This window comes from Pantherophis guttatus, chromosome 2 (genome assembly GCF_059756535.1).
Source record: "Pantherophis guttatus breed Tessera chromosome 2, ASM5975653v1, whole genome shotgun sequence".
In the NCBI taxonomy this organism is placed as follows: Eukaryota; Metazoa; Chordata; class Lepidosauria; order Squamata; family Colubridae; genus Pantherophis; species Pantherophis guttatus.
Window position 1 is genome coordinate 165,678,228 of NC_142064.1, and position 22,408 is coordinate 165,700,635.

At 38.8% G+C, this 22,408-nt stretch overlaps 1 protein-coding gene across 5 annotated transcripts in view; it reads right to left on the minus strand.

Moving 5' to 3' along the window:
- TNRC6C (trinucleotide repeat containing adaptor 6C) overlaps positions 1-22,408 on the minus strand; it is a 597,645-nt gene that overhangs the window by 394,843 nt on the left and 180,394 nt on the right. Inside the window, exon 2 of one of the 5 annotated variants that reach the window (XM_034408534.3) lies at positions 16,940-17,176. The exons of the other annotated variants lie outside the window; for them this stretch is intronic. Within the exon in view, the coding sequence (XP_034264425.1) occupies positions 16,940-16,987 (48 nt within the window). The 5' untranslated portion in view covers positions 16,988-17,176. The remainder of the gene's footprint in view (positions 1-16,939; positions 17,177-22,408) is intronic. 5 annotated transcript variants of the gene reach the window in all.

The window sequence follows — 22,408 nt, forward strand, 5'->3', positions numbered from 1 at the left end:
AGCCAAGTAAGAAAGGGTCCCTAGTAAGGGCAGAGATTCACTCCTTAGGCAAGAATAGCAAAAAAAGTGGAATGATCTTACATATTTCTGCTGCCAGGTACTTTCTCATCTCTGGCAATACTGAGCAGCCTGTAGGCATACAACTCTCTGGTGATTGAGTCTAGGAATGCTCTCTCTCTGTGTGTATGTATAGTATGGTTTAAGTTTAAAAAAAAAAAAACCTGGATGGAAGGGAAAAAAGCCTAAGTACATCCCTGGTTTTTGGGTGCATAAAAGGGATGTCCTTCAATACTAAGACTGGAAAGTGAGGTCTGGTTTGTAGTTTCATCGTTTCACATTTTGCTTTTGTTCAACCAGACTGTTCTTTTGCTACAGTTGAAAGAATGAAGGAGAGAGGGCATATGACAATGTTGGGCGTTGAGCCCACACAACTACCATAGTCTTCCTCTATAACTTATTTCAGGTAAAAACACCCTTGAGTCAACTCAACTCCCAGTTAATAAATGGACAAGTGATTTTTCCATTGGCTTCCTACTAATTTCTCAGATCTCTCTCTCTCTCTGTCTCTGTCGCTGTCGCTGTCGCTGTCTCTTTCTCTCTTTCTCTTTCTCTTTCTCTCTCTCTGATTTCAGAAGTGATTTGTGGGTTGCCTCCTTTCTTGGGCTGGAAGCCTGGCCCAAGGTCACCCAGCTGGTGTCATGCCTAAGATGGACAGTCTCCCAGTTTTTAGCTTGGTGCCTTAACAAACAATGGCTTTTTACACTAGCGTGGTAACCAGATTCAATCTTGCTTAGCTTCAATGGCCAGGAAAAAAAAATCAACCAAGTGCTACCATCTATTATGATCCATAGGTTAGTACTGACTAACAATTACTTGCAACTCTTTCACGGTATTAGCCACTTTGGGGTGGTTTTCATATAATATAACCTGCAGAATAATATAATAAAGATAAGAATTCTGCCTTCCCGTACTTTCTTATGTGACTTGGTTATCAGACTGGAAAAGATCCCCAATCATCTCCCCAGCCCCCCAGCCCCAATACTCTGCTCCTGCCAATGAGAAATGAAAAGCCCATTTATTTTCTTAAGTGAGATCTTTTGGTGACATTGAAGGACCCCTTTTATACAAGACAATTACTGGCAAAAAAGTGTTTGCCTCTGACTCCAGCAAACCTGCGAGTTGACTTAAAGCTACATAAAAGATGAAAAAGCCCCATCCTATCTCCCTGGAAACTCACCATTTTGTCTCTCTGTATGTGTGCTTTGCCATCTACATAATGCCCCAAAGAACAAAACAGAATGTCAGCAAAGAAAGATTTCCCCCTCTCCCGTCCCCTCCACTTCACAGCCAGGCAGCTTGATTTTATTTATTGTTATTGACAATTTCAGCAACTATTTCTCAATCATAAAAAAGCAAAAAGCAGAGGCTGAGCAAGTCAGACCATCACTCATATTTTGCTTTTATTGGAACCAGAAAACCTGGGAGACGGGAGAGCTCGTTTGCCGAGACACCCTAGTGGCAGCATCACATTATTCAAATGGCTAAAATAAGCCTCCTGCACATAGTTCATACAAATCCCCTCCATCCTGCCCCCTCTGCAAACAATGAATCACACCAACGACTCCATTAGATATAATGCAGGTGCCCCCATGCGCATATCTAACCTTGCTTTATGTCTGCCAGAACAAAATTTCAAATACAAAGAGCAATTCGTGTCATACAAGAACAACAACAACCTTCCTTGTTTGGAATGAAGTCTTAGAAACCAAAAGATTTTGAAGCCTGGGTTCTCTAGACCTATTGGATCACAAATCACAACATTCAGATTAGAGACCGGTTGGCAAACTTGGCTTAGAGGATCATGTTTGATTTTCCCTAAATGCCAGGTGCTTTACAGAGAGCCAAATATAATTGGTTAGGAAGAACAGAGTTATTATAAGGTAAGGGTGTCAACTCGATTTCATTGAGGGCCGCATCAGAGTTATATTTGACCTCGGGAGGGGGCATGGCCAGGGTGGGTGTGGCCAGCTCAATATCACTCGTGTCGGGGGAACCTGTGGTGGCCCAAGTGCTCTGCCAGTGAAAACGGACTCTCAAGCTCTGTTTTTGGCTCTGTGACGGCCTCCTGTAACCCTCTGCCAGAGAAAACGGGACTCGGGAGGGCTGCAGGCGGCCCTCCCAAGCTCCGTTTTTGCTGGCAGAGACACCGCAGGCTGGTCCTTCACTGTTTCCAGGGCAGCCATGCAGGCCAGATTTAAGCACCCTGGGGCTGGATCTGGCCCCTGGGCCTTGAGTTTGACATCCCTGTTATAAGGGATGCGGTGCCTCTGGAACAAGCCAGGAAATTGAGCTCATAGTAGTTCTATCACGCAAAAATTAGCTGGGGTTTTCCTTCTTTCAATTAAGATGTTAATATAGCCAAAAGAACAAGAATATTAGACACTCCTGGTGCAATCCATTCTGAGATGAACAATAATGTTCTCAGATCTTCCTTTTGTTAGCACAATTGTCTCAGAATTGAACATCTGGCATACTCATAGGAGATAATTGTTTTAGAGAGCACAGAATTTGAGGGGATGAAGAAAACATAACACAGAAGTCAGTATTGGACTTTGTGGCTGCAATTTTTTAAAGTCTAAATTTAGATTCTAATCTGAATTAGATACAGAATGAGTAAAAGAAATCCACAGCAGCAGTATTACAGAACACACCTGACCTAGCCAAATATACTGAAATACCTAGAATTGTGGACTGCATCAACTCCTGCCTCACTACCTACCATCAGTTTGATTGACAGATATGCAAAGCAGAGGAACACCGATAAGGTCATCGCTCTCAGGACTCATAGCAGAGACTATAATGCATTCCCACGTATACAACTCAAAGTATGGATCCCATATGTAGACAACACCTTCATCAGAATAAGAAAAGAACTATTAGAGAAGACATATTAAACAATCAACAACATCTCCAGAAGAATAAAATTCATAAGGGAAGAAGAAAATCACAACACACTACCCTTCCTGGGTAGCCTCGTTAGCAGAGGTAACAATGTCAAATTACAGTCTATCAAAAAACAACCCCCACTGACCAAGTGATCTATTATCAAAGTAATAACCCAACCTTTCACAAGGTTGTAAGCTATATAAGAGCATCATTCAGATGGATACAAATGCACTGCAGCAATCCAGAATACCGGAAAAAGGAAACAGACCACTTATACAACATCTTCTAATAAAATGTATACCCATGCAACTTTATCCATGACATAAAACTCCATTTCATTATGCATTTGTTATTACATTTCTAGCCTGGTTTGCAAGATTGAAATAATAAATATGGAAGATGGGGTGTGTGTGTCTTATTTCTTATTTCATCCTCAAAACAGCAATCCTGATAGGTTGGATAAAGAGATTTTAATAAATTCAAGATCACCCTATGATCTATTAGATTAAATGGGGATTCATATTGGTGTAATACCTGAATTATTGTATTACAATACATCACATACATCAATACTTTAGCTGCATTAAGTCTACTGCCACTTGCTTTTGGAAATGAGAAAGCAGATTTACAAACTCCTATGTGCACCTAAAATGTTCTCTTTTTTTAAAAACTGGGAACTGAATATTTTTCCATAAGTTCAAATTGGCTCAGTTGAAGCACCTGTTTAGTATGTAAGGGGGGAAAGGCATATTTCATAATAGGAAGATTATTACTGGTAAAAGAAATGAAAACAAAATGTGAAATCAGAATCACCTGGAAATATTGTGTAAAGAACTGATGCCCTATTTCAAAATTAGAGGTCCGTAGGATGAAGAATGGTCCCAAAAAGCCCATATGAACAATGGATTAGATTACCTTTCCTTGAAGAAAAGGCTAAATCACTGAAAAAGTAACTAAAGAGGATGTTACTAAAACTCAGGATCGCTCGGTGAAGTTGCTTCACTGAAGCCTAAGAACTGGGAGAAAAAAAATAGTTCACATCAACTAGGAAATATATTGCCTGAAGAAGTGGTGTTGCCCATTAGCTTTGATGGCTTTAAAAAGATTTGATGAACAGAGAGATGATATATAGATATATCTCAGTGGACAGCCCTTTTAGCTAATGAAACATCCAGTGTTATGCTGCCCAATTTAGTTTATAAGCAAATTAATATTTGCTTTGGCTGGCAGAAAAAAAGTCTTGGTTAAACCTTTGCTCTCCCCAGCTCTGATTGATATGCAACCTGTCCAAGATCCCCAGAGCTATGGCTACTGTAAAACAGTAGAATATCTGTTTTAATCTTCCTACATTCCTAAGAGTTGACTGCTGTTTTGCTGTGGATGAATTGCATTGGAGCAATTGATTGATCAACATTAGACTGATGGATTGATCCATTCTGACATGCCAGCCAAAAAGTTTGAATCTAGCAGACAAGAAACCCCATGCTCAAATTGTGTCAGAGATTAAAAGCTGCAGTCAAGAACATGACTGTCATACTGGACTCTTAAAAATTGGTTAATTTTAGTGCTGACTTTGTCCATAGAGCTTGTGTTGCTCCATCTGCATTTCTAATAAATTGAGCAAAGGGGTGCTGATATTGTTTTTGCACTATAATACAAAGCATAGAGTATCCAAGAGTTAAGGTCAGCGTCCTCCTCTGGTCCCCTCCATCCCACCGTAGTATGATATTAAAAAGCATATGCAGTGAGGCTACACCTTATGTTCACAACCTATCAATAATTCTGAAAGGTTTGCTACTAACTCCCTAATGGAAAAGCCTTTTATATGGCTTGCTGGCTGTGCTTCACAGTTAAGCATTATCTGCAAAGATGCAGACCGTTGATTTGTGGGTATCGTAAGCTCAAGATGCAGAATATAAAAGAAATGGTTAGATGGTTGCAGTACAGCAGGCCAGGAAACGCAGGTAGGGGGGAAAAACAGGAGGCTGTGCATAAGGCAGAAATCTGGGATTATCCAAACCTTGAAGAGGAACTAATTCCAGAAATGCAACTCGTTTTGCGTGGGAATGGGCTAGATGGAGAAAAGAAATCCTAGCTTAAATTTAATTACAAATTTCATTCACCCTGGTCCCCATATTCAGAAAAATACAGCAACAATAAGACATCCTTATGAATGGCAATATCCAGTATTCATTACAAACCTATGAGAGAATTGGAGAAACACAACTCATTACTGGGTTCTTCACCTCTACCCTTGATAATGGTTATTTACATAATAACCTGACCTGCAGGTTACCATTCATTAACAAACACATGTGAAAACATTGAGGCAGCTGGCTACCACTCATAAATATAGATTGTTAACCTTGGTTTATAAGCCTTAAACTCACTGATGGCAAAAAAGAGAACTTGTTTTGCATAACTGTTATGTCGTACCCTCTAGGCCAAATACAATAAACCAGTGGCCTAAAGGGAGGGTCTCAAAATGTTGCTTCTCACGCCAGCAGCACCATTTAAAAGCATCAAGCCTATGTGAATGGTAGAAGCATATTTACAGGAAATGGTAAAAACCTGACAGTTCATGTTCTTATATTGGCATTTGCAGTTTTGGGCATTTGTGTTTACAATTGAAATCTACTAATATCTATCTTTCTAGGATGCATCCTGTCTTCCTTCCAAGATAATTGACCTTAATGTTTTTATTTATATATGCTTCCTTTGGCTTTATCTTCTGAAGGGTAGTCTTTACAAAAGAGGCAGAAGTAATTTCTAAAAATCACAAGCTTCGTCAGTTATGTGACCCATGTTATTTGAGGGTCAACCAAAGCTAGTGCCACATGCAAGGAAAACTTTAAAAAATGAACATAAAGAAACCACAGATCACTTTCTAGCTTCTTGAGGAAGATTTCAACTTAAGTAGAAATTTTTAACACTTAGTATAATATTGTGGCAAATATAGGATGGCTTCAAATCTCCTGGCATTCTGTAGGACCAGAAAGTGCCTTTCATTTTAGAGGTGGCATACAATTTATAGTGATTTTATATTATTCAACGCAGTCTTTTTGATGGCAAAATTATGAAGACATAAAAGACCAGGTTAGGGAGATTATCATCATGGAGCACATCTATCTATTTGGTCACTAAGAGTTGACACCAACTAGGTGACATATAATCAATCTTCTTGATAGGGGCCATTTGTGATTCATTGCTGATGATTTTGTGTTGTAGCAATACTTGATGTGATGGTCGTGACCAAAACCTCATGGAAGGTCACTGGCAAGCAAAAGCCAAGACTTGTGAAAGTAAAGGTCACCGAAATCTATTCAATAGATGTGGTTTATGTATTTTCTATGACTTTGAACACTTGGTGTATAGGTGTATTTATGTGGGGCCTGACTACATTGAATATACTACTTTCCAAGTACAGGTAGTCCTCACATTATGACCATAACTGAGCCTGGAAATTTTGGTGGTAAGTCATGACAATTGTAAAGTGGGTCATCATATGACCGGATCTGATTTTATGACCTTTTTTATGGCAGTCATTAAGTGAACATGGTGATCATTAAGCAAACATGTTATTTGGTATGGGTTCATTTTTGCTGGAAACTAGAATTCATAATGCCATATTAATTTATGGTACCCTTGCAAAGTGTTTAAGTGTACATAGACTTTATTCACATAGCAGGAACTTTTAGTATAACTCCATTGAGCAAATCACCATGGAAACCAATGTCAGAAAGAAGATATCAGAGGTATAAAGGTGTTAAGAAAGTACACCCTAAAGGTTTAATGCACTGACTGCATTTTGTGATATGTCATTGTTGAACTAAATAATCTACCATTCAGCAGCTATTTTTATTTTGATGTTTGAACAAACTTTCTATACCTAATAAAATTTCCACAAACTTTTTTTCCAGGCTAGCCAGCTATAAAAGTAGAATCTAATTAAAGCTTTGTTGGCTGACAGGATTAATTAGGCTGGATGGCTGTAGGAGTGAGAAGTGAGAGTAAGAGACGGCTATGAAGACATTTATTACAATCCAAGTCCTGACCTAATTGTATCTGTGTCAATTATTATTATTATTAATTAAATTCTTATTCCCCTGACCTCCCCTATAAGGCAACTCAATCCTATTTACTATCATATATATATATATATATATATATACTGTATATGTAAAAACATCCCCTGGCAGGATCTAGGAAGAGGGCCTTGTCTGCTGTTGCCCCCCACTCTCTGGAACATCTTACCCAAATAGGTGTGAGACAAGCCCCCACTCTTCTGATTTTCTGTAACTGGCTCTGCCAATTAGCATGAGGGTCTAAGAGGATTATGTAGCTCTGGGGGGTAGCTAGTGACTTCATGGCACTCCCTCCACATTGTTTAACTTTTTAGCCTTGTGGATTTTTTAACTTGCATTTTCACTTTGAACTTGTAAAACTTGTAAAATTTAACCTGAGCTGTGGTGGCGCAGTGGTTTGATTGTAGTATTGCAGACTAACTCTGTCCACTGCCAGGAGTTCGAGCCTAACCGGCTCAGGATTGACTCAGCATGACCTTACATTGCAATGACAAATCTGTCCATTTTGACCCCATCTGATTCATTCCAATGATGCTATTCTGCTAGTGTCCACAGTGGAAGGCTTCCCTGGCAGCCTTTCCCTACTTTCACTTGACCATTATACAGACATGTCCTGCCCATACTTTTTTTCTCTGTTGGGTGTTTATGATTTTTGCCTTCATCTGCTACCCAACCCAAGTCAACCTACAACATCAAAGTAGTGTTCCCCCTTATTCTAATACATTCTAAGGACAATCTTGAGGCATATGAAATCTGGTGGGCATTGGCACCCATTATTTTGAAAGAGCATCAGAGAAGTGAGTTGAAATGTCAGTCAAAGAGGCAAAGTAAGGATCAGCCATGGGGACAGTCAATGTTAAGTTATCACCATTTTCTCCTGACTCAGAGGGAACTTCCCCAAGCTAAGCTGCAGTACCATCCTTGAGGGTATGTTTGTGCTGTGGTTAAGTGCAAATAAAAAAAGGTACAAGGATGAGTGGATGGCACTTCAATTCAGCAACTGGAAGGGTCCTTAGAGACACTAAGTACTGCAGTTTATGACTCTTAACCATCTACTTGTTGCCCGCTGAGTTTTCCTAATCTTTATGATGTTTACACTCTGCAGACTAAAATTAACAGCTTTTGAAACAAGCGATAGCAATGAAAGAAAGCAAACTACCAACACAGGGAATCTGTGTGTATAATCATTAGAAATGCCTTGATTTTTTTTCTTTTTTACAAACCAACAACATAGGAAATGCATGTGAATAATTAGAAAAGGCTTTTAAAAAATAAACCTATTTCCTTAAAATGTCCACACCAGTTACTGCTTCAACTTTTACAAAGCCACCTGACTGTGGGTTTTAGGCACCTGACTGTGGGTTTTAGGGTTGTTATCAACCCTATATGATTTATTTAGTAGAAAGCATATGCAGTAACTTTTTCTGTTTAGCTTCAGGAACACCACAGGCAACCACAAATATTCCTTGAGGTGAGTTCATATTTGCCAGTTTAAGAAACAGTTTATTCTATTTCAATAATTGGATTTAGCACACACTCTCTTATATAGAGTAGAAAGAATACCTTATTTAAAAGTTGAATATTTAGGATGATCCTGTTTTGTCTGGTGGACTTGGTTCCAATACAACTGAAATGAATTCTGAACAATTAAATTTCAAAACAGAAAATCCAGCCACAATCTATTTTCCTTGCCATTTATTGGAAATACTAAAATGAGCATTTATGAGGACCCAGCTATTGTTTCTGCTATGCAAATCCATCATATGATGGTCAACTTGTTGCTTGGATGTATTTGAAAGCTTGTTTTTGCCAGATAAAAGTAAAGCCTCTTTCAAATCACCTCAGCTCCTGCTAACCTCATGGACGCGTCTGTTGTTTTCTTGGCATCAATGTGGAAATAATTTGCCAATACTTTACAAGGCTTCTTTGTGTCTTCTTTTAACTCCTCAAGCTCAATTATAGGAATTACTTATGACCTCCAGGTATTAACTGGCTTCTTACCTCGCATCTAGTATGGCCCTCAAGTCTAAAAAGGTTGCCCACTTCTGATTTAAAATAAAGCAAACCAAAATGCAACTTTGTGCTAGTAGAGAAACCTCACAAGTTTTATCAAATCAACAGGATGGGCTACTTATAGTGGACAACAAGGAAACAGCAGGATTCAGCTCTGGGTAAGCCAAGCTCTTGAAAGCTGGAAGAAAAAGACTGTTGAGGCAAGAACAGGAATTAAAATTTGTTAGATGTTCTCCAAAATTTGAACTTTTAAACTGAGTGGATGTTATTTCTGTACTACAATTACATTGCCCACTAATAATAGAGATTTGAGCATAATATTTCAGAACTGCAATTTGAAAATGGCATGTGGTGACATAGCTATAAAAGGTACTACTCAAATCTAACCTTTTTTTTTTCCAGTGGTGGTCTTTTGACTGCAAACTACTCTTTCGCCCATTTATAGCTAATGGCAGGCCAAAATTAAACAGTCATGGTACTTATAAATCCAACTTGGAAAATGCCATCATGTATTTTTAATCTAGCTACCTCATCACTGAATAATAAAATGAAAGGATTGCTGAGTTTGACTGGCATTTGTAAGTAGCATATGAAAGAAGCTAATAGAGGGAGAAAATTAGTTGCATTTATCATCTTAACTACATTCATATTACACTCACGATTCAATTGTTTAAAAATTAATCCTTAAGAATAGCTTTTTTTTAAGTTTAAGCATTCCAAACAATTGTAATTTATTCTCTGAACAAATGCTATTTGTAAAAGATTAAAAAAAAAAAGAACCTTCCACACATTGAATGAAATAAATGACCTATTCTTCAAGTATTTGAAATAAGTAGCATTTAATACCTCCATGTGTATAACACGAGAGGGGAAAATCCTGTAAGCTAATAACAGAATCCCAAATGTATACAATCTGTCTTGAAGGCAGTTTTATGGATATAACATACTTCAGTATTTTGGAAAGAACTAAGGCTTGTATTAACATAAATCAATTTACTCTGCTGGGGATGTCAGTCTAAAGTCACTCCAAGTTACTGCTTGTCCAGCACTGCAGTGATCTTCATTTTTGACATTGAACCAACTCAATATTATCTAGATCAGCTTTCTGTAAATGAATAGTGTTCTATGAGTTTCAGGCTACAGGCCACAAAACAATTGCCCATGCTGGCTGAGATTTCTTTCATACACCACTTATGTCTACCTTGGACTCTGTTGCCAAGTAGTCTTCTTTAGAGTGGCCTGCTAAAGGGGGGGGGGGGAGGAAATTTCTTGTAAAACTGAATAGTGGTTGAGGCAGGGAGAACAGACATCTGCAGTTTCCTGACACCTGATTTTTCTAAACATACTTCCAGGAGATCCTTTCCAGCTGCCTTAGCCAAAGGAAGGGGGACTGAAGGATGGGCAAGCTGAGGCTGACATCATTGACCTCCCTAGCCAATTGTGGGAGTTCAAAAGAATTGTAGAAGGAAGAGGTGAAGTGGGAGGCAACAATGGCATTGCATCTTTCGTCAAACTCAGGGAAAGTTGGGCGAGAGGGAAACATGCCTGAAGGAAACAGAAGGACAATGAGCTCCTGGGGCAGACTTGGCCAGGTGAACACTGCTACTCAAGCTGTTTCACTATCTCCTCCAGAATCTTTCATACTCATTCTCAGAAGCAGTGGCCAAATGGGGGGGGGGGTGGTCTTGGCACACATTGGTTTATTCTCTCCCTAGCTTTGTGAATCCTGGCTCTGTATTTCAAGGACGTTGGTTCTGGTTTCTGTCCCAGACGAGTCACGCTCCATCCATGACAACTCTCGGAGGTTCAAATCCTAAACTTTTATGATTCTTCAAAATCATAAACCTTTATGATTCTCCATTGGAAATTAAAATGGAGAACACCAAATGAAAATTGTTTTTTTTCCCCACTTTCTCTGTTTGACAGGGTACTTACTAAATAATGATTCAAACTCAATGTAATTCGCTCTAATCTTGATTGTAGGAAATATTACTTCTGCAATAGAGTAGTAAATGTCTGGAACACTCTACCTGATTCTGTTGTTAGTCTCACCAATCCCCATACCTTTTACCTTAAACTGTCTACCGTGGACCTTTCATGTTTCTTAAGAGGTCCCTAAGGGAGCGTGCATAAGCACACCAGCGTGTTTACCGTCCCTGTCCTACTGTCCCCATTTATATATAATCATTCTATGTGTTTATGGCTATGTTTTGCCTATTTATATCCTTTTATTAGTGCCAATTTTTTTCATGTGTCCATGTCTATGTCTATACTGTTACTTGTTTCCTTGTACTTGTTGACAAATCAATAAATAATAAATAAATAACAATAATAAATTCTTACCCTGGTTTCTATTAACAATACTCTGAAGTTAAATGGAATTGGCAGGATTAATAACCTTTTAAGTGATGGTGAGATATGTCAAACTGAAGATAAAACATGTCTTTTTTCCCTTACAAGAGAACTGCCAATATAATTTTTATTTATATCGAAAACTGGAAATAATTTTCAGGCATAGTTGCCTCTTTCAATAAGGTAAATCCTGCTAAGTTTCAGATTATTACGTCGGAGGATTTTATTTATTGTTTAACAACAACCACGTCAAATCTCTCGTGGCATGAAGAATGCTGCTAGGTAAGTGGCTAAAATGAAATGATAGGAAAGGAGCTGTGTTCATAGCAGTAAAGTTTTAACAAGGGTACATTTAATAGCACACCAGAATACTCTTCATTTTTGACTCCCTAGAGACTCTTGTACAGTGGTGAAATCCAATTTTTTTTACTACCAGTTCTGTGGGCGTGGCTTGGTGGGCATGGCAGGGGAAGGATACTGCAAAATCTCCATTCCCACCCCACTCCAGGGGAAGGATACTGCAAAATCTCCATTCCCTCCCCACTCCAGGGGAAGGATACTGCAGAATCTCCATTCCCACCCCACTCTGGGGCTAGCCAGAGATGGTATTTGCCAGTTCTCCAAACTACTCAAAATTTCTGCTCCCGGTTCTCTGAACTGCCCAAAATTTCTGCTCCTGGTTCTCCAGAACCTGTCAGAACCTGCTGGATTTCACCCCTGCTCTTGTATCAATGTGTGAAAAGCCTATTAGGGATCAGCCTTCAGGCTAATGAATTAGACTTCATACCATCCTGGTCATGATTTGAGCTGGGGGCCCTGAACTGGATACACCAGTGATATAAGAGACTATAGGACAAATCCCTCTTTCTCTGTATAAAGGTAAGAGTGATTCAGGTGCTGATGCTTCCTGTCATCCATCAAACTGAATACAATCTGCCAGCCATATAGCATAAGTGATGGACAAAACAATTGCATGTTCACACACATTGGTTTTGCAGTATTAGGCAGGCAACAAAGCATGCCATGTATCAAGCATCTGCCGGTCCACCACATCTGGCTGACAGGCTGGTTGGCTGAGTCACCATTTGTGGCATGCCTGTTTCCATCACACTGTCGTTGCCCTGGATTTGGCTGAACTTAAAATGTCACGGACAACTGTGGAAATGTCCTGGCTTAAGCTGTAATTGCGAGAGAAAAAGGAGACACCACCCCCATGATAATTGTGGCACTTTCCCGAAATATCTGCGGTGGGGAAGCCCTTTTGCAAGGCAATTACAGATTGTGTTATTGGCAGGCGGTGGAATTCCTGATTGCCCTTTCCCCATCGACTCTGATGCTCTCCATTCACACAGCGGAAAAGCCAGCCTGTTTCTCTAATTAAGCTGCTTGAACAACAGTTGTAAGAGAACAATTAGCCCTGAGTCATACTGGCATGCAGCTCTCCCTCCACCTGCTGCCAAGCGCTCATGTGACACATAGAGCCGTCAGTTGCTCACTCGGTGAAGCTAAGCTTTACATGTTGGGTTGATGGGAGGAGCTGCTGACCCTCCTGGTAATTACTCAGTCTAACAGCTTAACTAACATGCAAATTCCTCTGTTGAATGACAGGGAGGCAGTGTGAGGCCCTGGACTTCAGCTGGCAGAGGGGAGGAGGAAAATAAGAGTGGGTGGGTGCTGACAAAGATGTAAGAACGGGTATCAATTGCAGCTCTAACAGCTTCGAAGTATGACATGATTCATTAGCTCTCTTTCATGCTGGGGTAACAAAGTTGTGGTTGCTGTGTTAATTAAAAGAGGAAGGAACTGGGTGGTACTTGGCAGGCAAGTCAATGGGTCTGGCCGGCAGTTCCCAAAGGGCAGGGCTGCTCCAAATCATAGACTTTACAGTTCTCTCCAGAGTTTGCATCTAAAGTCTCCATTCTGAGCACGGAAAGTAGAAAAGGAAGTCGAACGTTTGCAGTGCTTCACTTAATCCAAACTGCTTGATTATTTTGGGTGGGGGTAGAAAGATTTGTCGTCAAAATCAAACAAAATCATTTTTATAAGGATAGAGGGCAGTGCTCAATATACTGTATCTTTTTCAATGTTTGCTGAGTAGGGATGAAGCAAACTTTAGGTGACTAAGGGCTACAGTTATTTTTTGGGGGGAGGGTGTTGGCAAGGGTTTTAATTGGGATGTCAGCAGTGAAAGGACACCGTAATAGTTCAACATAGGCATTTGGGGGCATTTTCAAAGTAGCACAGACTATTTCTAGATTCCCACTTCTGGAAAATCTGGCAATGGACTGAGGGTGAATCCTCAGTACAATGTCTAACCTATTAAGGTGGAAGAATCTGATTTCTGAGAAATTTATAGAATAGGTCTACATTTCCTTGCTTCTAGGCTTACTGCAATTAGCAGTAGATCTAGCATCCATTTGGAAACAAATCTAAAGTTCTCCTCATGCCTTTCTTCTTTCCTTAACCCAATATTCAACTGTACTGAATCTGTAGTGATTAACTATATTTCCCGGCACACCAGAAACATAATTCTAAAATCCAAGATGCTAAGAAACCACTGTGGATAATAATACTGAACCTTTATGCTAAGTTATACACTAATCTAATTCTCTCTTCCTACCCCAACAAACAAAGGATGAATAGCCAAGGCTCTGTTGTAGGTCAGACATAAATCATGCAAGATATTTAATTTTTATTTACTTACTGATGTTGTAGTGGGTTTTGGTGTTATATTGCAGAGTTAGTAAAACACTAAACCCTGGACTAAATACTTTTTATAAAATGGCATCCAATTCTCCATCAAGAAATATGGATGGACTAAGAAAATAAATTACATTTAAAATGAACTAGGAAAGTTCATGTTCAAGTTATGGAGGTGTTATTTTATTCCAAGTTGCCTCTGCATTTATAAATAATAATCATGATGACTTTATTTTATTTTCTTCACATCAATAAAAAGTGGAAGGAAGCTATTTTCTCACCAAGAAGGGCATGTTTGAACAAGAATCCATTTTTTTAAAAAAATGGATATTGGGAACCTGAGAATTATTATTCATTGCATAGGCACTTTTCTTCATCTATGAATATCTGTGAATGATAGTGGACAAATACAGAACAGTTTAATGCAATCATCCTATATATTTTTAGAATCAGAACCTTCATTTTGAGCAGAAAAAAAGAGCTTTAAACAGGAAATTTCATTTTATTTGTATATATAAAATATATTAAATAAATTGTGCTACTTGTTTATCCAAATTATTTTGGAATTCAGTATTATGTAGCAGTTAAACTATTCAGAATAACATTAATGGGGAGGCAGTTTTTAATTAAATGTTTCATGCAGAGGTTATAGAAGAGGAGCTGATTTGAGACAGCATCTCAGCATCTTAGAAGTTGTAGGGAAGAATGAAACTGAAGGGAATCTGCTATATTGAAGATAATCTGTTCTTATTATTCTTTCCAACCCAGTGGAACATGGGAAAGAAATTATGTGAAGGGACTCAGTCTCCCTGCCTATCCATCACTGGGATCTCTCTTAAAAATTAAAAGAGAATAGGATTAAATTTTGTTCATGTAGAGAAGCTGACAAAAGAGAGATTGAATTGAACAATGGGCTAATCTCCCTGGGGACTGCAGAAAAATACCAATCAAGAAAGACATTCTTCTAGTGTATCAGAATGCTACTAACTACTCCATTCCATCCTTCCTCCTCTTCCTGGTCATATGAGGTCAGAGAGGGACGTATTAGGCCTTCACTTTTTCCCAGCGCATATAGAAAGTTCAAAAGCACATGCAAATACAACATGCTACTTCACTACCAAGAAGAATTACAGAGTCCTTCTGGGGCTCTAAAGAGGCTGGAAGAACTCAAGAAACCATGTTCTGCATGCTTCCCTTGTCTTGTCTGGGACTTCATCAGTCTACATAGTTCAAGGGCAAACTTACATTTTAAGCAATTCTATGAATAACTAGTACCAAATTTCTGCCTGTTGAAAGTAATTTATTTTATCCAGTCAGTATCTTCTCAGCTATTTTTCTTTCCTGCTGGCCTTCTTAATAGACAGCTGTTCATAGATTATATCTAAATTCCAAGTCACTTATGGATTATTATCAGTCTTGCCCAGTCTGCTTCTGAAAAGATATTCAATAGTATAAAAATTAATGGGCCTCCATAGGGAAGCAAATCAACTTATGGCCAGGAGCAACTGGTAAAGGAAAAATAAAATGGAAATGAAAACATCTTTGAAGTCAATGATACCTCCAGATGCACTTAAACTGTAAAACATAACCCCACTGTGGCCTCCAACCTCTAAGATTCACTTTTGTCTGAATGGAACTACTCAGCTTTTATCCGCACAGCTTTCAAAAACAAGTTTTCTGATTTCATTCTCCCATATTCAAGAAAATGTGGAAGATCCTCAACTGACTACTAACCTGGAAGAGGCAATATTGGATGAAATGTTGGAAACTGCTGACATCACCGTAATCATGAATTTTAAAATCCTTTGCTAGGGATTCTTCATCTGATGCATCCTAGAACTTTGCAGTTGCCATAACAAACCACTGACTTTTGTCAAGAAAAGTCCTTTGATTGTAAAATTACAATTCCTTTACAATATTGTTGTATGGTTTCTGTTTATTTGATGGCCATCAAAATACTCCTGTCAACCCTGAAGCTGACCTGACAGGAGCCATATTGAAGCTTCAGTGTTGCCACACTGGAGCTGAGGGACAGGGAGGGGGGATTAGAGATAGAGAAATTTGTTTAGCCAAAATAAAATACTTTCTCTTGAGAACTAAGGACATTCTCACACCTGGACCATGGAAGAAGGAGGGAGGTCTCCAGACGACCAGGGACCATCTTGATTGGACCATGTGATTGTTTGGGGTTTGGAAAAAACTTCCTCTTTTAACTAGGTGAAAACCGTGGGAACTGTTAGAATTGGTTTTCACCAGATATGTGCCAATATGATTTTTTCAATAAAACTATCCTTTGAGGAATTGGCCTGCCTCGGAATTTTGCCTGCTATGGATCTATTACTTGGAACCCTGACAATTCCCTTATAATGCTTTAATTACATTCAACTACATTTGAACACATGTTTATGCATCTTTCCAAAAGGCACAATGGTTTTCAAGAAACTTGATTTGTAGTGAGTCTAATTGCTGGGCACAATCGACTACAGACATTTCCATTCATTACTGCCATCCATTCTATAGGTGAAACCTACTTTAGTATGTCATGGCTTTTAAAAGTAGAATAGAACTGTGAGGGAACATAGTTCAGTTCAGAACAGAATGTAATACAAGGGCAATTAAAAGCATTATAAAAAGCCAATCTGTGGCTCCAGTGCTGCAAACAGTTTCTAAACTCATTTTTGTGACTCCCGAATCCAATCCAACCACAACTGCCATTTAAATAGTATAAGCCTTGGTCTGTTGAACTATTGTTTCAGAGATATTTCCTTATCTAAACAGAGAAACAATATAATCACGGTCAGGCAAAAAAGCAGTGAGAAAAGGAATAACTTCTGACTTCCTACCATTGACTTTCCTTGTAGGAAGTTGGCATGGAGCCTTGGAAATGACATTTGTGTGGCTGCGGTTGATCATGGCAGCATGGCAGAGAAGGAGCATGGCAGAGCTGAAGTGGTCACAACCTTGCCAATCCCACAGGAGTCACGGGTACCAGATTTTGGACACATTCTGTAAAGTAGCCCATTTGAGGTACGTTGATTCAACAATTGTTGCCTTGTGATGTAATGGAATTCATGGATGAACTAGGGGGACAAGAGAAAGAGATGTTGACCAGGTAAAAATCAGACAAGAGGAGTGAGTGCCATTCAAGGGCTTAATGGTCAGACAAAGAAATTTAGGAAGGGCCCTCCCCCATTGATCAGATGGTTAAAAGTGGCAATGGGAAGTTTGTACTTTCAGTCTTGCAAGATTCTGTTAATGCAGCCTTACAGTGAAGTAGATTTAGCTCTTCTAGTCTGGTTTCCTATCTGCTTTACCAAAGAGAGCTGACAAATACACCGTTTTATTCAATGGAGGGTTACAAACAATCAAATAGATAGTAGTATATCTATTTTAGTAATATATTTTAGTAACATATAGTTGACAGCAATGCAAGCCCTACAATTTCTTTGCTTTTTCAAAACAAACAAATGTGGGATCCTTGGTGCTCCCTGAATTTGGTTGTTTTCTTGCAGATTTCATTACTCAAGCTAGGTAATATTATCAGCACTGATGGTGTTACCTAGTTTGAGTAATGAAACATCTGCAAGAAAACAACCAAACTCAGGGAGCACCAAGGACCCCTCATTTCAACCCTGAGCTACAAATATTCTCCTTTATCAGTACAAAGAAATTTCCCCATCCCTAGCATCCCATCACATGGCATAGCCACATCCTCCCTGAACATCTTTGTTATTCCCAAAGAACCTTAAATCTGTCTCAAGTCACTTAAAGGTACCTCACCTTTACTTTAAATAATAGGACAAGCACAAAATTATGCATCAGGGAACTAAAAGTCATAAACAATTTGTCTAAGCATGAGGCGGAAGGGGTGAGGAATTATTTCTTGCTTTATTCTTTAAATTTTATCCCACCTTTCTTCCAGGTAATCAAATCAGCATATAAAGTACTCATTCCTCCAATTTTACAACACAACACAGTGATTTGCTGTGGGGAACACTGGTGGGCTTCAAAATTTTGTACTACTGGTTCTGTGGGTGTGACTTGGTGGGCGTGGCAGGGGACAGATACTGTAAAATCTCCATTCCCACCCCACTCCAGGGGAAGGTTACTGCACAATCCCCATTTCCTCCTGATCAGCTGGGACTCGGGAGGCAGAGAATAGATGGGGTGGAGCCAGTCAGAGGTGATATTTACCGGTTTTCCAAACTATTCAAAATTTCCGCTACCGGTTCTCCCGAACTGGTCAGAACCTGCTGAAACCCAACTCTGGTGGGGAACATAACAAATTTACATTTCTTTCTGTCACATGGGGCACAAGAGGAAATATGGCAGAACTCTTGTCAATTTCACCCAGTTAAAAGAAAGGAAAAATAGAAGGAAGGACAACAGAAAATAAAAGAAAATTTCAGATGAAATGCTCTCTTCCCACCCATCTCCATAAAGGTCCACATTTCCCGTGTCAGGCAGCCAGACAGATCTGGGTACAAAAGGTGGAGAGTGGATCTGGTATCAAAGGGGGAGAGCGGATCTAGTAGGAAAGTGCCTTCCAAAGCACACACCAACCTACTCCAGTTGGAATGAAGGGACCTGATTAAAATGGAATGAAACTCAGCAGGTGGATCAGGCTGCTCTGCAGGTATTAATAGAAGTGGGCAGCAGTGGGAACACTATTGTTTATATAATGCAAGAAAACCTGGGTGGAGGCCATCTTCCTATCAGGCTAGGGTGGGCTGAGGATGTGATCTATTCCTGATTTCCTATATAGCCCTCCTCACATTGGGATAAACAGGAAAAACAGATCAGTTGTTTTTTTTTCTCTCTAATGTGGGCAAGTACCTTAGCCAGGATTTTCAGCTGCTATAAAGGCTCATTGACATTCTTCAATGTTCTCTATTCTGCTTTTTCAGAGGCTGGTACAGAGACTGGATGACTGCCATGGTTTAATCCCCAGATATCTAAATGGGAAAGGTTGACAAAGGGTGGCCTTTGAGTTACCCAATTCAAAGTTTGGAAAGTTACAATCTAATATCAAGAGGAAAGTATTTTGCACATGGTCTATTCAATGTACTTTTCTTATCATTCAGGGTGTTTATTCCAGCCTTTGCTAAAGGCATTTCTTTCTTTTAAATAGCCTTCATGAACACCGGGTAAATGTTTTGGTACAAAGGGTAGATATGAAATTGGGGAAGGGGGGAAAACGGAAAAAGAGCCCATTGTTTTGCTAGCCTTAAAGACTTAATTTAATGTTATTTTTAAAACAATAACAACAATCTCCCAGCATTGGTTTCTTGCACCCAAGTCTGCTTTCAGCTCCCCTCCCCCATGCAAAAAAGAAAAAAGAAAAAGAAACAGCAACAAAAAACCACCAGCTATTATTCTCTGGCCATTTGGTAGTGGTTGCTATGGAGATCAAAAGGAAAATAGCATGCAAATCAACACAAGCCCTACTGTTCAATAACAACCTTAAAAGGACAGCTGGATAAGGCAACAGAAATCACTTGAAATGCTTCAACCTGTTCTGCTCGCTGTGATTAGATCTAAAACGAAAAGAAAAATACTCTAATGGATTAGAGAGCAGATGGGGAAAAAAGTCTATCAGCAATGGGGTGTAACCTTCCTGATTATTATACACACATACATACTTTCACATTGCACCCTAGATTCACACTGGAAGGAGAAAAGTGTGTGTGTAAAGGTTACAGGGCTGGTCAAATCACATTCCTAAATATATGCAACATTTTTATGTCTTTCCCATCCCAGAACTAAAGGCAACTATTATCTCAGTAAATTTTTGAAAATTCTGCTATTGATTAAAAATAAACTCTTGGGGGTGTGTGTGTGTGTAGATAATTTTAAAGTCAAACATATTATGAAAGCTGTTTGTGGATATTTGTTCTGCACTTGGGAAATACTTTTATTGTCTAAACTTTAGTTGGTAGAAGAAAACTTTCGATATCTATTTTCTAGTTATATCTTAGATTCTGGGAAGAATAAGAACCTAATATTCCCTAGATCTGTAACTAGGGAAATAGTAAAGATTTAGTAAAGGTTTTCAAAAGCATTTGGTATTACCCCACAGTTCTTACATTAAATGAAAATTGGATTTTATGTACACACAGTCCAAAGAAAGCAGGTTTTACATCAGAGAAAATTCAAGCACTTTAGGGCTACCATGTTATATATACATATAGTGTGCATGAAAAGAGCACACTATATGTATATATAACATGGTATAACAAGAGCCTTGGTGGCACATCGGACTAAACTGCTGTTAAAGTAGCACTTAGGTGCCAGCTGCCTGCAATTACTGTGAGTTCAATTCTCACAGGCTCAAGGTTGACTCAGCCTTCCATCCTTCCAAGGTAGGTAAAATGAGGACCCGGTTTGTGGGGGCAATAAGCTGACTTTGTATAAAATAGAACACCACTTAGGGGGGGCCAAAAAGCCCTACTAAGCAGGTATATACAAAAGTATAAAGGCTATTGCTTAATGCATTGTAAACCGCCCTGAGTCTCCGGAGAAGGGCGGCATATAAATCGAACTAATAAATAAATAAATAAAATATTCCATTCTGAGTTGGCATCATGTATATTGCAAAGTCTGAAGACAGTTAGTAAAAATGCCCCTTGCTTGGCTGTAGGGTTACCATTATGGAATGTTTAGTGTTGTAAGGTGAGCAAGCAATTATATCAAGGATCAAGCAGGTTACAACGAGGACATAGGAAAGGTTTGGCTATATTAGGCCAAAGTTAACTTTGTCACATGATGGCCAACTGGATACTCCCAAACCTGGATTGGAAGGCAATAGCACTCTTCCATCATTACTTCCTGGTAACTGGGATTTAGGAATTCTGTCTACAATTTAGGAGGTAGTAAACAGCTCTCAATATAACTAGTCATTGATAGTATAATCCTCTTTGAATCTGTCCTACCTTTTTAAAATTTCCAAAATTGATTGTTGTAATCACTACTGAGGGAGCAAAGTCTCCAGCTGAATTATGCATTGTGAACAAAATATTTTCCTTTCTCAGTCTTGAACCTCCCCACACAATGGATGACTCTGAGTCCAGGATTTATGAAAGTGGGAAGGAAAAAAATCCACAGAAATTTACATCATTTTTCAGGTATTATTTTATATACCTTTCATATACCTGTTCCTACGAACTCCAACCATAACACTCATAGAATTGTTCTGACTTCTCATTATTTTGGTTTCCTTCTTTGCACTGCATAATAGTCTTCTTAAGGCAGCCAATATATATGTTGCAATATTTTCAGGATCAGACTCAATAATAATAATAAGAGTTAGAGGTTTAAATATATTTCTCTTTAATTATAATAGGCATTCTATATTCACTGAATATTCACAGATAGAAGCGAAGAAAATGGTGAAGGTGGCTCCTTATATATACAAAGGGTGGAGCCAAGAGTGGGAGTGGTGAATTATGAATACATTAAGAGTCAAAGAATAAGTTAACCCCTGATATCCCATATATACATTATTTACACATTAGGGAATAAGGCATTTACATCTGACAAATCCCCCTCTAAATGCCGGTTCGCTATACAACACCAATTACATTCAGATTCAGGACAATATAAGACATACAATTTGGAAGTTAAGTATTTGTGCTGTTTAGAAGGTAAAGGCTTCGTCAATATGTCAGCTAATTGTTCAGAGGTATCACAATGCACTGCTTTGATAAATCCATCTTGAGACAATTGTCTCACATGTTTAAATTTTATATCTATATGCCTGGATCTTTGTCCAATGGCATCGGATCTAGATATTTCAATGGCCGCTTTATTGTCTTCATGCATAACAAAAGGCAAAGCAGGTTTTTTCCAAACATCTGAAATTAAATCATTAAACCATACAAGGTTATTTGCAGCTTTGGATAAACAAACATATTCCGCTTCTGTGGTTGAAGTGGCTACCAGTTCTTGTTTACCAGTGTACCAGTAAACTGGACAGTCATTTAACAGAAAAATATAACCAGAAGTACTTTTTCTGCATGATATATCTCCAGCCCAATCCGCATCTGCGTAACATGTAAGTTTTGGTTCTTTATTATCACTAGGTTCTAATACTAGGCAAAAGTCTAATGTACTTTTCAGATATCTTAAAATTCTTTTGACAGCTTCCCAGTGATACATTGTTGGTTTGCTAACGTGCCTTGATAATAAATTGAGTGGTAATGCAATATCTGGCCTGGTCCAATTAGATATATAAAGAAGTGAACCTATGACTGATCTATAAAATGTATTATCCTTGAATTCAGGGGAAGATTCATCAGTATTTCTAAGGAAAT